This window comes from Panthera onca, chromosome B2, assembly GCF_046562875.1.
Source record: "Panthera onca isolate mPanOnc1 chromosome B2, mPanOnc1 haplotype 2, whole genome shotgun sequence".
Taxonomy (NCBI): Eukaryota; Metazoa; Chordata; class Mammalia; order Carnivora; family Felidae; genus Panthera; species Panthera onca.
In genome coordinates, this window is record NC_138343.1 from 5,349,410 (window position 1) to 5,362,517 (window position 13,108).

General features: G+C 39.6%; 1 protein-coding gene across 2 annotated transcripts in view; it reads right to left on the reverse strand.

Annotated features, from left to right (window-relative positions):
- MRS2 (magnesium transporter MRS2) overlaps positions 1-13,100 on the reverse strand; it is a 34,531-nt gene extending 21,431 nt beyond the window's left edge. For both annotated transcript variants that reach the window (XM_060614670.3, XM_060614671.3), the window contains exons 1-4: positions 12,702-13,100; positions 10,850-10,923; positions 7,289-7,325; positions 5,954-6,066 (exon numbers count right to left, since the gene is read on the reverse strand). In XM_060614670.3, coding sequence (XP_060470653.1) covers positions 5,954-6,066; positions 7,289-7,325; positions 10,850-10,923; positions 12,702-12,873 — 396 coding nt within the window. In that variant the 5' untranslated portion in view covers positions 12,874-13,100. The remainder of the gene's footprint in view (positions 1-5,953; positions 6,067-7,288; positions 7,326-10,849; positions 10,924-12,701) is intronic.
- Positions 13,101-13,108: the final 8 nt, after the last annotated feature.

Genomic DNA, 13,108 nt, shown 5'->3' on the forward strand with positions numbered 1-13,108 from the left:
CGAGCTCTACATTAGGTTCTGTGCTAACTCTCAGAGCCTGTAGCCTGCTTCAGATTCTGTGTCTCCCTCTCTCTCTTCCCCTCCCCCGCTTGTACTCTGTCTCTCAAAAACAAATGTTTTTAAAAAATTAAAAAAGAGAATACTCTATTCAGCAAGGCTGTCATTCAGAATTGAAGTAGAGATAAAGAGTTACCCAGGCAAACAAAAACTAAAGGAACTCATGGCCACTAATCCAATCCTGCTAGAAATGTTAAAGGGGAATCCTTGACTGCAAAGGAAAGACCAAAAATGATAGTATGAAGGTAAGAAACACAAAATCAGTAAAAATGAACATTTCTGGAAAAAAAAATCAGTCAAGGAACTCACAAAATAAAAGGACGTAAAATATGACATGTATACCTAAAATGTGGGGGCAGGAGGGGAGAAGTAAAGAATGGGTCCAAACTTAAATGACCATCAACTTAATACAGACTGCAAAAGACGTTGTATATAAACCTAATGATAACCAGAAATCAAAACCAGTGATATGAAAAAAATAAAGAGAAAAGACTCCAAGTATATCACGAAAGAAACCCAGCAAACCATGAAAGAAAGAATGGATCAGAGAAAATCTTCAGAAACAACCACAAATCATATAAATGGCATAAATACATTATTTTGAATGTAAATGAACTACACACTCCAATCAAAAGACACAGAGTAACAAAATGGATTAAAAAAAAAAAAGACCAATCTATATGCTGTCCATAAGAGATGCATTTTAGCCCTAAAAACACATGCAGATCAAAAGTGAGGGGGTGGAAATATTTGTCAAGCACATGGAAGTGAAAAGAAAGCTGGGATAGCAATATTTAGATCACATAAAATAGATTTTAAGAATGTAATTGGGGCACCTGGGTGGCTCACTCTGTTGAATGCCCGACTTTGGCTCAGGTCACAATCTCGTGGTTCATGAGTTTGAGCCCTGCATCAGGCTCTGTGCTGACAGCTTATAGCCTGGAGCCTGCTTTGAGTTCTGTATCTCCTCTCTCTGCCCCTCCCCTGCTCACACTCTGTCCCTATCTCTCAAAAATAAACAAACTTAAAGTTTTCAAAAACAAACAAAAACAAAAACGAAGACTGTAATAAGAGACGAAGAGGGACACTATATAATTATAAAAGGGACAATCCAACAAGAAGATGTAACAATTATAAATATTAACGCACCCAACATGGAAGCAACCAAATACATAAAATAGTTAAACATAAAGGAACTAAGTGAGAATAATACAATAACAATAGGGGACTTTAACACCTTACTTATATCAACGGACGATCATCCAATCAGAAAATCAACAAGTTAGGTGATGGGCATTGAAGAGGGAATCTTTTGGGATGAGCACTGGGTGTTGTATGGAAGCTAATTTGACAATGAATTTCATATATTAAAAAAAAAAAAAAAATCAACAAGGAAACAATGGCTTTTTTTTTTTTTTGAGAAAAAGAGAGAGAGGCAGAGAGAGAGAATCCCAAAAGGGGCAGAGAGAGAGAGAAAGAAGAGAGAGAGAGAAAGAAGAGAGAGAGAGAAAGAGAGAGAGAGAGAAAGAGAGAGAGAGAGAAAGAGAGAGAGAGAGAGAGAGAGAAAGAAACAGGGCTCGAGATTACCTGATGTGGGACTCAAATTCACGAACCATGAGATCACAACCTGAGCCGAAGTCAGATGCTTAATGACTGAGCCACCCAGCACCTGGAAACCATGGCTTTGAATAACACACTGGACGGGATGGATTTAACAGATATATTCAGAACATTCCATCCTAAAACAGCACAATACACATTCTTTCCAAGTGCACATGGAACATTCTCCAGAATAGATCACATATTAGGCAAAAAAAACAAGCTTCAACAAATTGAAAAAGATCAAATTCATACCATGCATCTTTTCTGACCATAACACTATGAAACTAGAAATCAACCATAAGAACAAACCTGGAAAGAACACAAATACATGGAGGTTAAATAATATGCTACTAAACAATGAATGGTCAAACAGGAAACAAAAGAAGAAATAAAGTACATGGAAACAAGTGAAAATGAATACACAATGGTCCAAAATCTTTCGGATGCAGCAAAAATGGTCCTAAGAGGGAAATACACAGCAATACAGGCCTGCCTGAAGAAGCAAGAACAATCTCAAATAAACAACCTAACCTTACACCTGAAGAAGCTAGATAAAGACTAACAAAGCCTAAAGCCAGCAGAAAAAAGGAAATAAAGATTAGACCAGAGAGAACTGTAAGCCAATATCTCTGTGAACACAGATGCGAAAATCCTCAACAAAATACCAGCAAACCAAATTCAACAATAAATCAAAACAATCATTTACTATGATCAAGTGGAAATTATTCCTGGGATGCAAGGGGGATTCAATATTTGCAAATCAATCAACATGATACATCACATCCACAAGAGAAAGAATAAAAACCATACGATCATTTCAACAGATGCAGAGAAAGCATTTGACAAAGTACAACATCCATGATAAAAATCCTCCACAAAGTAGGTTTAGAGGGAACATACCTCAACATAATAAAGGCCATATATGAAAAACTCACAGCGAACGTCATCCTCAATGGTGAAAAACTGAGAGCTTTTCCACTAAGATCAGGAACAAGAATGTGCTTGCTCACCACTTTTATTCAACATAGTACTGGAAGTCCTAGCCACAGCAATCAGACAACAAAAAGAAATAAATTATCCAATTTGGCAAGGAATAAGTAAAACTTCCACTATTTGCAGATGATGTGATACTACATATAGGAAACCCTGAGGACTCCACCACAAAACTGCTAGAGCTGATACACGAATTCAGTAAAGTCGCAGGGTACAAATCAGTGTAAAGAAATCTGTTCCATTTCTATACACTGATGATGAAGCAGCAGAGACAGAAATTAGGGGGAAAAAAATCCCATTTACAATTGCATGAAAAATAATAAGATACTGGGGCACCTAGGCGGCTCAGTAAGTTGAGCATCCAACTTCAGCTCAGGTCATGATCTTATGAGTTTGAGTCCCACACTGGGCTCTATGCTGACAGCTCAGAGCCTAGAGCCTGCTTTGGATTCTATGTCTCCCCTCTCTCTGCCCTCTCCCCTGCTCTCTCTCTCACTCTCTCTCTCAAAATAAGTATTAAAAAATTAAAAAAAAAAGATACCTTGGAATAAATGCAACCAAAGAGGTGAAAGACCTGTACTGGAAACTATAAAACACTGATGAAAGAAGAAATTCAAGACAACACAAAGAAATGGAAAGACATTCCATGCTCATGGACTGGAAGAATAAATACTGTTAAACTGTCTATACTACACAAAATAATCTGTACATTTAATGCAATCCCTATCAAAATACCAACAGCATTTTTCACAGAGCTAGAACAAACAGTCCTAAAATTTGTGCAGAACCACAAAAGACCCTGAAATAGCCAAAGCAATCTTGAAAAAGCAAAGCAAAACGGGAGGCATCACAATTCTGGATTTCAAGTTGTATTTCAAAGCTGCAATAGTCAAAACAGTAGGGTACTGGCACAAAAACAGACACACAGACCAATGGAACAGAACAGAAAGCCCAGAAATAAACACACAGTTATATAGTTAATTAATGTTTGACAAAGCAGGAAAGAATATCCAATGGGAAAGACAGTCTCTTCAACAAATGGTGCTGGGAAAACTAGACAGCAACATGCAAAAGAATGAAACTGGACCACTTTCTTACACCATACACAAAAACAAATTCAAAATGGATTAAAGACCTAAACATGAGACCTGAAACCACAAAGCCCCTAGGAGAGAACACAGGCAGTAAGTATCTTTTTTGCCATTGGCTATAGTAACATTTTTCTAGACATGTCTCTTGAGGTAAGGAAACAAAAACAAAAATAAACTAATGGGACTACATCAACATAAAAAGCTCCTGCAGAGGAAACAATGAACAAAACCAAAAGGCAACCTATGGAATGAGAGAAGATATTTGCAAGTGACATATCCAACGAAGGGTTAGTGTCTAAAAGAACCTATAAAACTCAATACCCAAGAAACAAATAGTTCAAAGAAAAATGGGCAAAACACATGGGCAGACGTTTCTCCAAAGACATACAGATGTCCAACAGGCACATGAAAAGATGCTCATTATCACTTATTATTAGGGAAACACAAATCGAAACTACAAGGAGATACCACCTCACACCTGTCAGAATGGCTAAAATCAACAACACAAAAAACAAGAGATGCTGGAGGAGAATGTGGAGAAAAAGGAACCTCATGCGCTGTTGGCGGAAATGCAAACTGGTGCAGCCACGGTGGCAAACAGTGCGGAGGTCCCTCAAAAAGGTAAAAATAGAACTACCCTATGATCCAGCAATTGCACTACTAGGTATTCATCCAAAGAATACAAAAATACTGATTTGAAGAGATACATGTGCTGCTATGTTTATAGCAGATTATTTACAATAGTCAAGATATGGAAGCAGCCCAAATATCTGATTGATGAGTGGATAAAGATATGAGACATATACATATATTATTCAGCCATAAAAAATAATGAAATCTTGCCATCTGCAAAGATATGGATGGAGCTGAAGAGTATAATGCTAAGTGAAGTAAGTCAGAGAAAGACAAATACCCTGTAATTTCACTCATATATGGAATTTAAGAAAGAAAGAAAAAAGGAGCAAAGGGGGAAAAAAAAGAGACAAACCAAGAAACTAAGATTCCTTAACTATAGACAACAAACTGATGGTCACCAGAGGGGTAGGTGGGTGGAGGGATGGGGACAACAGGTCATGGGGATTAAGGACTGCACTTGTCATGATGAGCACTGGTGATTAAAGTAAAAATTTTTTAAAAATCAATAAAAATGTTGCTGGTATTTTCACAGGGATTGCATTAAATCTGCAGATTGCTTCTGGAGGTCTGGACATTTAATCCACGAGCATGGAATATCTTTCCATGTTTTCATGTCATCTTGAATTTCTTTTATCAATGTTTTATTTCTAGGTATTTTATTATTTTTGGTATTATTATTACTATTTCTGATGCAATTGTAAACGGGACTGTTTAATTTCTCTACTACTTTGTTATTAGTGTACAGAAATGCAATGGATTTCTGTCTGTTGATCTTGTATCCTGTGATTTACTGAATTCACACATCAGTTCTTGTAGTTTTTTGGTGGACAAAGATACTTTTTTAAAGGGTTCTAGCTATCAATAACAAAAGTGAAGAATATTTTCTGAAGACTGCTTCCGTTATTAGTTTTTTTAAAAATTCTAGTTAAAATGACAGAAATCTGCCATCAAAGACTTCTTAAAGAAAGCAAGTCTCATGTCTACTGGAGGGCCAATACCATTGAGAACCATGTCTCATCTATTTCTGAACTCTAGACATTAGCCCATCCAAATTACATAGGTTCAAATTTATTCTGAATCACTAAGGAAAATTACATTGTATTTAGTGTACTCTGAGTAGACAGGGGAAGACTTTGTTTTAGAAAGCTTTCTGTTAAAATAAAAATTTAAGTTAAGATTATAAATTTTAAGGGATATTCCTGGGCTATTTGAAGAACCAGAATATATGTTCTTGGTGGCTAAAGTTATGCTATGATGACACATAACTGTATACAACTGAAAATGTCTATTATAATCAAGATTCTTTCTCCTACCATTTCAGAAACTAGAAACCAAATTCCAACAGCGAGAATAGAGACTGCAGTCAGAACTCTTCCAACACAAAATAGAGCAAGAGTCATGCCTGCTGAACATATGTACAGAACCCACGGAAGAGTTACGCTCATAATGACACGTTATATTATCAAGTACCCTACGTCTCACACATCCATTGTCAGTACAAAGGTACTTTTCACCTAGATACTGATCAAGACAGCTAGGAAGCAGGAAAGGACGATGGCATAAAAACCCTTTACCTCCATTCTCATGATAATTCTATTGTTTCTTGTTGTGATGCTCATCACATGCTGAAACCTCAAATCTCTGGCTTGAAGACCTAATTCTTGATATAAGTCAGTTTTCTTCTTTTCTATAAAAGAAAGATTTTTAACAAAAAGAGTGGGCCAAACCAATAAAGTGAGGAGTTTAGTTTTGTATCAGAGCACCCCTCCCACCACCAAGATCACTTTCTACTACCAGAAACAAGCCAAAATTAGTCTTTTTAATGGCCATTTTAGCCTCAAAACAAATTCAAGTAAATTTGGTCAGACTCTAATAATTCTTTTTTGGTCTTATCCATACTTCATAAAATGTCTTTGTACACAGAAGCCCCCGGGGACCAAAATAACCACAGCCATACATGATTAGGACTTATGGTATCGATTTCAAGCTCTAGAGATGGACCATCTTTTTTTGTTTTTTGTTTTTTTAATACATATTGTAAAGAACTACATTTCCTGTTTTCTATCTTCAAGTATTTTAAATCTGTGAAGAGATAATTCAACTTTCTTGGTTCTTGGACTAACAGAAAATGAGAAAATAAAGTCAGTTTTTCACTAGATTCTCCTACCTGAAAACTAAACTTATTACCTAAGAGAAAGCATGATGGATGGAGAAACTCAAGAAACGATATGGTTACAGTAGCATCTGTACTTGTAGCGTCAAATCACACCTGTGACAGAGCTCGAAGTACAACAGTCATTTGAAGGACATAATGAGCAAAACACACCCAAAATATCCCACCAGAATCTCAGCAATGGGAGGGACAGGATCATGGGGTTGGAAGCACATGAGAGATCCGCGGCCTGCATCTGAGGTCAGACAGTAAAGCGATGCTTAGTTTCATTTTAAAAAGTAACTGTCCATCAGCAGCAGAGTCCATCTAGTGCCCTGTCCTTCCCGTCTTCTGTCACCCATTGCCACTGCAATGTCAATAGTATTCTGTAAGTCTATCTTACATGTGGAACAGAAGATGTGTATGTGGACTAGGGCAGTGAAAGGGAGACTAAAGAGAAATTAAATGCACTTCAACTGCATAACAGCCTCTGCTCTCAAAATATCCCTTTAACATCCGGTTAGAGAGGAAGTGGCTCCTGACAAAAAAACAAAAACCAGTTCTGGGAGAATTGTCCAGGTACTGCCAGTTCCAATTAGGACAGATGGACAAATGCTGAAGACACATCTCTTTCAATATACCCACATATGCAAAGGAAATCCTACTCAAAACACTACAATTTTTTAATTTCCATCAGATTCATTCACTCACTGATTAAAAAAGAAAAGTAATTTACAAGAAAATTAAACATACTCACCAAAAGAAGTAACGTTTCCCTCTTTGTCAAATTTTGTCTGAAGAAAGATAATAAAAACAAAATATTATTTTCTCCCAAATGAGTGGACTATTTATAGTATTATACCATATGGTATTATACCTCCCAAATACAAAAAAAAAAAAAAAATGCACAGATAAACCATAACAGCTTCTTTAGGTTAAATTCGGTTAGGAGTTAAGGTTTAAAAGAATCTCTTTAATTTGCTAGGATAAATGTGACCTTGGATTAACTTTCTGTCTTGGTTCCACTGGAAATCTGATAAAGGAGTATCAATGTGTCATAGGCAACATTGCTTCTGGTAAAAACGCCTGATACCTGCTAGACCGCACAGGACCAGGAAGACTGTGGACAAATTAGAAACCTCGTGGAAAGCCAGGGCTCTGCTTTTCCTGGAGCATATGGTTGCTCTTGTAACTGGCCGCGTTCCTTGCGGAAGCCCTGGATGGGCCCTGGAGCTGGTTATAGGAGACAACGGCACTACAAGGTGTGGGGATTCTGAGCCAAGGTGTAACTCATACCCACCTTTAAGAACATCAACTCCTTGTACCTGAGCTGTCACATGGGGTCCAGAGAAGCTGCTGGATGGCTGCAAGGGCTTCTTTTGAAGAGGACACATCTGACGCTGCCCTTCTGTGTTTCCTATCCTTCATCCTTCTGAGTAGACTGAGACCAACTGTGGCTCATCTTGTGAATCTAAGGATCTACTGGAGGCTATCAAGTGTCTCTGGTGAGTGTAGGGGAATCAATAACGATTTACTGAAAGGCCTCTTCTGATAGTTTGAAGAGAGGACACAATGCAGAAAATCTACCTATTTCCCAGAAAGCAGAGGGAACATTTTTCTACAATACTTGTCCACAAGTACAGAATACTTGTCAAGTTTGAATGTGTCAAATAACATTTAATGAATCACTATGTACTAGGCTGCACTAATTACTGTTAAATATCCATTTCCAGAAAGACCCTAAGATATAGTTGAAGAAACAAATGCTGGGTTATTACCATGGAAGCGTATGCATGCTGTGTTAACAGCAAAAGAACAACATCCCACAGTATATATTTTAGCTGGTTTCTCATGAGCAAGGTAAGATCAACATAAATATGAGTACCATAAGCCATCAAAGGGCAAATTTACATCAAAAGGAACTATTTTGTGTAATACAGACTAGGTTTCCTTAATTTCACAAATACACATGCCAGCTGAAGAAAGTTTGAAAATAAAGTAAAATAAAACTAATCACCCCAAATGACAAATTTTAGAGAAAGCCATGCCAATATTTTACTAAACGTTCTCCCAGCCTTTTTCCTCTTCAATATATTCATGTTACACACACTTCTTTGCAGTCGTGCCTCCTTTTCCAACTTAACGATATATGAATATTTTTGCAGGTCAATATTCACCATTTTTTCTTTAATATTTTGATAAAGATCATACAAACTATGATTTTAAAAAATGTTTATCGGGGCGCCTGGGTGGCTCAGTCGGTTAAGCGGCCAACTTCGGCTCAGGTCATGATCTCGCGGTCCGTGAGTTCGAGCCCCGCGTCGGGCTCTGTGCTGACCGCTCAGAGCCTGGAGCCTGTTTCAGTTTCTGTGTCTCCCTCTCTCTGACCCTCCCCCGTTCATGCTCTGTCTCTCTGTCTCAAAAATAAATAAACGTTAAAAAAAATTTTTTTAAATAAAAAAATGTTTATCTTATAAAGTAACATAACCTAGAAAATGAGCTGATTAGTGAGCTTTCCTTTCAAATAGTATCAACTGATTTTCTTAAGTTTTTTTGGTACACAATGATTTCACCTGCAAAGAACCTTCTTTCAGTATTTAACTTCTGAATTTATTCTTAAAAAATTTTTTTAATGTTTATTCTTGAGAGAGAGAGAGAGAGAGAGAGAGAGAGAGAGAGAGGGAGATTGTGAATGGGGGGAGGGGCAGAAAGGGAGGGAGACAGAATCTGAAGCAGGCTCCAGGCTCTGAGCTGTCAGCACAGAGCCCAACGCAGGGCTCAAACTCACAGACCATGAGATCATGACCTGAGCTGAAGTCAGACGCTTAACTGACTGAGCCACCCAGGCACCCCTGCTTTGTACAGTTTATAAAGAAAAGTTCTTATGTTCATAAACCTGAATAATGATGATGATAATGGCTAATATATATCAAGCGCTTACCATGTGAGGCACTATTTTAACGGTTTTATGCCTCTTCCTTATTGGTGTATAGAGATGCAACAGACTTCTGCACCTTGATTTTATATCCTGTGACTTAGTAAATTTATGTGTTAATTAGTTCTAGCAATTTTTTGGTGGAGTCTTTCAGGTTTCCCACCTAGAGTACCATGTTGTCTGCAAATAGCGAAAGCCTGACTTCTTCCTTGCTGATTTGGATGCCTTTTATTTCTTTTTGTTGTCTGATTACTGAGGCTAGGACTTCCGGTGCTGTATTAAACAGTAATGGTAAGAGTGGACATCTTTGTCTTATTCCTGAATCTTAAGGGTTTCACACACAGTTGAGAGTTAATTTGAACTTTACCAGGTACTATTACCCCCAGTGTATACCAATGAGAAAACTAAGGCACAAAAATGTTATCACACCTTGTCCAAGTCTGCCCAGTTAACAGAGGTAGAGCTGAGTTCTGAATTTAGGAATGCTCGTTCAGAACAGGCACATTATTTTTTTTAAATTCAACTGTTGTTTTGAAAAAGGTAAAGCCCTACAAAAAAACCTGCAATATCTTACAACCAAATCCTGTGCAACTTTCACCTAGAGTCCTCTTTTGCTACGATTTTGCCCCAATGGCCTACTTCTCTTTCTTAGATACGTGTCTGTGATACACATTATTCTTATTATTTTACTCATTTTCCCCCCTGAATCATTTCAGATCATCGCAGAGATCATGAACCTTTAAAGCATACACTCTTGGGGCGCCTGGGTGGCTCAGTCGGTTAAACGTCCAGCTTCAGCTCGCTCGGGTCATGATCTCGCGGTCCGTGAGTCCGAGCCCCGTGTCGGGCTCTGTGCTGACAGCTCGGAGCCTGGAGCCTGCTTCAGATTCTGTGTCTCCCTCTCTCTCTGCCCCTCCCCCATTCATGCTCCGTCTCTGTCTCAAAAATAAACGTTAAAAAAAATTTTTTTTAAAAAAGCATATACTCTTAAACACTACACTTTTCGTTTCCACATGCTTCTGCATATATTATATTGCATAGCACGGGTTCAAGCCCCTGTATGGCGAACAGCCTTCAAGGACTTCTAAACATATTCACGGGGAAATCTTGAGGAGGCAGTGAGGAGCTGTGATTCGAGTGACCAGTTCTAGTATCAAAAGAAGACCTCCACATTCAACACCGAAGTTTCAAGGCTGCTCTTAAGCAAATCTAGCTGGCACTCAGGTCACCAAACAAAACACAAAGATGACATGACTTACAAGTATAATGATTCACTATGAAACAAAAAATAAGTATTATCTTGGCTGACCAGTCCACCCCAGTTAACTTAATAAGTACAGGAAGTACCTTCTGTAAGTTATCAAATGTACCATCCATACTCACCACAGTAAACACCGGGGCTACGCTGGCTAAAGTGGCTTGAGAGACATCAGAAGTTCTAAACCGGTGCATTTCACCTGAAGAATAAATCAGGGAATTCTCTGTGGTCATACAACAGGTTTCAACGTATGGCTAACATAGAGAGCTCTTATAGTATGCGGAAGTCTTCAGACTATTTTTTGGAAACATTTTTCCTAGAGGAATGAGGAATTCCTAGAGGAATGTCCCTTTTAACACTTGTAGGTGATTATATTAGATCTGGCAGGGAATGATTTTTAAAAGTAATGGCTTAGGTGAGGTACTAGAATAATTTACAGATTCCAACCACCTTTTTTCTAATGATTACTGCTGTCTCAGAGTTGATTGCACAAACGTATAACCCTGTTCTGAGATTAAAAGAAAATGTGCATCTTTTTTTGCAGAATTTAGAAAGGATTCTCATGAAAATTATATTGGTAGACATATTTTAGAAAACAGATTGCAAGTAAAACCCGTTTCAGCATTCTAGGATCAGGATTATTGGATCTCTAAGTCATGAAACCTATAGATTTTACTTCCATGTATTAACTTTTCCACACATATACTTTACACAGTAAATACTTATGTGATAACCCATTGGACTGGAATGCAGATCCCATACTCAGAAGATAACCCAATGAATTGGAATGAAAACAAATCCTTATTCGAAAATAAATCTATTTAAAACATGTAATTAGACTGAGTTGCAGTGAGTTCTGAAGAATAACCATGTCGATTTAATGACACAAAGGATGCTGTATTCAAAATACCAAAAAGGAATGGGAAGAAGGTGTAAAAAAAATTACCAATTATTTTACACTTCCAAAGTAATCACACGGACTCCACAGAATGTGGAGACACAGTCTCCTTTCCCATCTTATTCTTTCCCATTACATACACTTAGTGACTCATGTAATTGTCAGCATCTGGGGCTGCTTGTTTCCCCTTTACAAAATACAAATTATAAGAGTCAGGTGAATAAAAGTAAAAGAGCAATAATAAATCAGCATTTGCTAATCAACCACAAGTTAGATAAAGTGTTTCCAAATTGGGGATTGTGAATCTCAACGTTTGTCCTAAAACATCAGATGGGCTGAAACTGGGATCCCGAGCATTATTAAAGGAGGGAAAATGCGATGTACCCGAATACAGACTCCCTGTTGAGCGTGGGGAAGGACGTGGTGATGGCGAGTTGTACTTCAGAAAGCTTTTGAGAATAAAACTGAGAAAACTTAACTAGAGGGCAGCGCAATACTTTTGAGGAGCCATACATTGTAACGTCGCTCGTTTCTGAGTATTCTCACCCACATTCTCACACTTGGGGAAATGTGATCATTATGCTGTATCACATGGTGAAAACATTAACAGCTCCGATTCCTCCTCCTCGCCATTGCTCGGACCCCTGCGGCTGTCACACTGCACTGGAAAACTAAGTCAGAGCTTCCTCGGGAGCAACTCTTACTACGAAGTCTCCCAAGTTTTCAGCCTTATTTATAGGTGCGTCCCCATTCCTCACTTGAGCAATGGGTAAAGGGTTACCAGTGTCCATCAGGAAGGGAAAGAAGACTGGAAAAGAAAGTAACAGACAATTATTTCAGGCTTCAGAGCTACCATATAAGGAATTAGGAAGAAATTCTCGTTAAGAACATTCTTCCCCCTGGAGCACTGCAGAGGGAGGGTTGCAGCGAGGGGCGTGGGGACCTCGGCGCTGGGCGGACCCCCGGGCGGGAGCCCCAAGGGCGGACTCGGGGCTGAGGCCTGCGCAGGGTCGGACGGTCGGGTCAGGGCCCTGAGGTCGACGCAAGATCGGCGTCCAGGGCCGCGGAGAGGGCCGTACCTGCCACTGGGGGCCGGCGGGGCCCGCACAGCGGCGCGGCCCGGCTCCGCCCGAGGATGTGGGCCGCGCGGCCGCAGGCGGCAACTGGGCGCGCCCCAGGCGTCAGGCCCTGGGCCAGAGCGCACAACGTGCGCCGGGGCAGGAGCCGGCTCAGGCTCCGCAGGCGATCCATGGTGCTTGAGCGAGCAGGAAGTGACAGCAACACCCCAACCCCTCATGCCGGACGCTGGCGGGTCGGCCGGCAAAACGCGGCCCCGCGCGGCCGCTTTAAAGAGCGACGGCTGCGTACGGCGCATGCGCGGATAGCGCCGCGCCTGCACCTCCTCTCCCGCGCATGCTCGGAAGGTGACTTTGGGCAGGCTCCTTGAGTCCCTTGGCCAATCAGAGTTCGCGTCCCTTACGAGGCA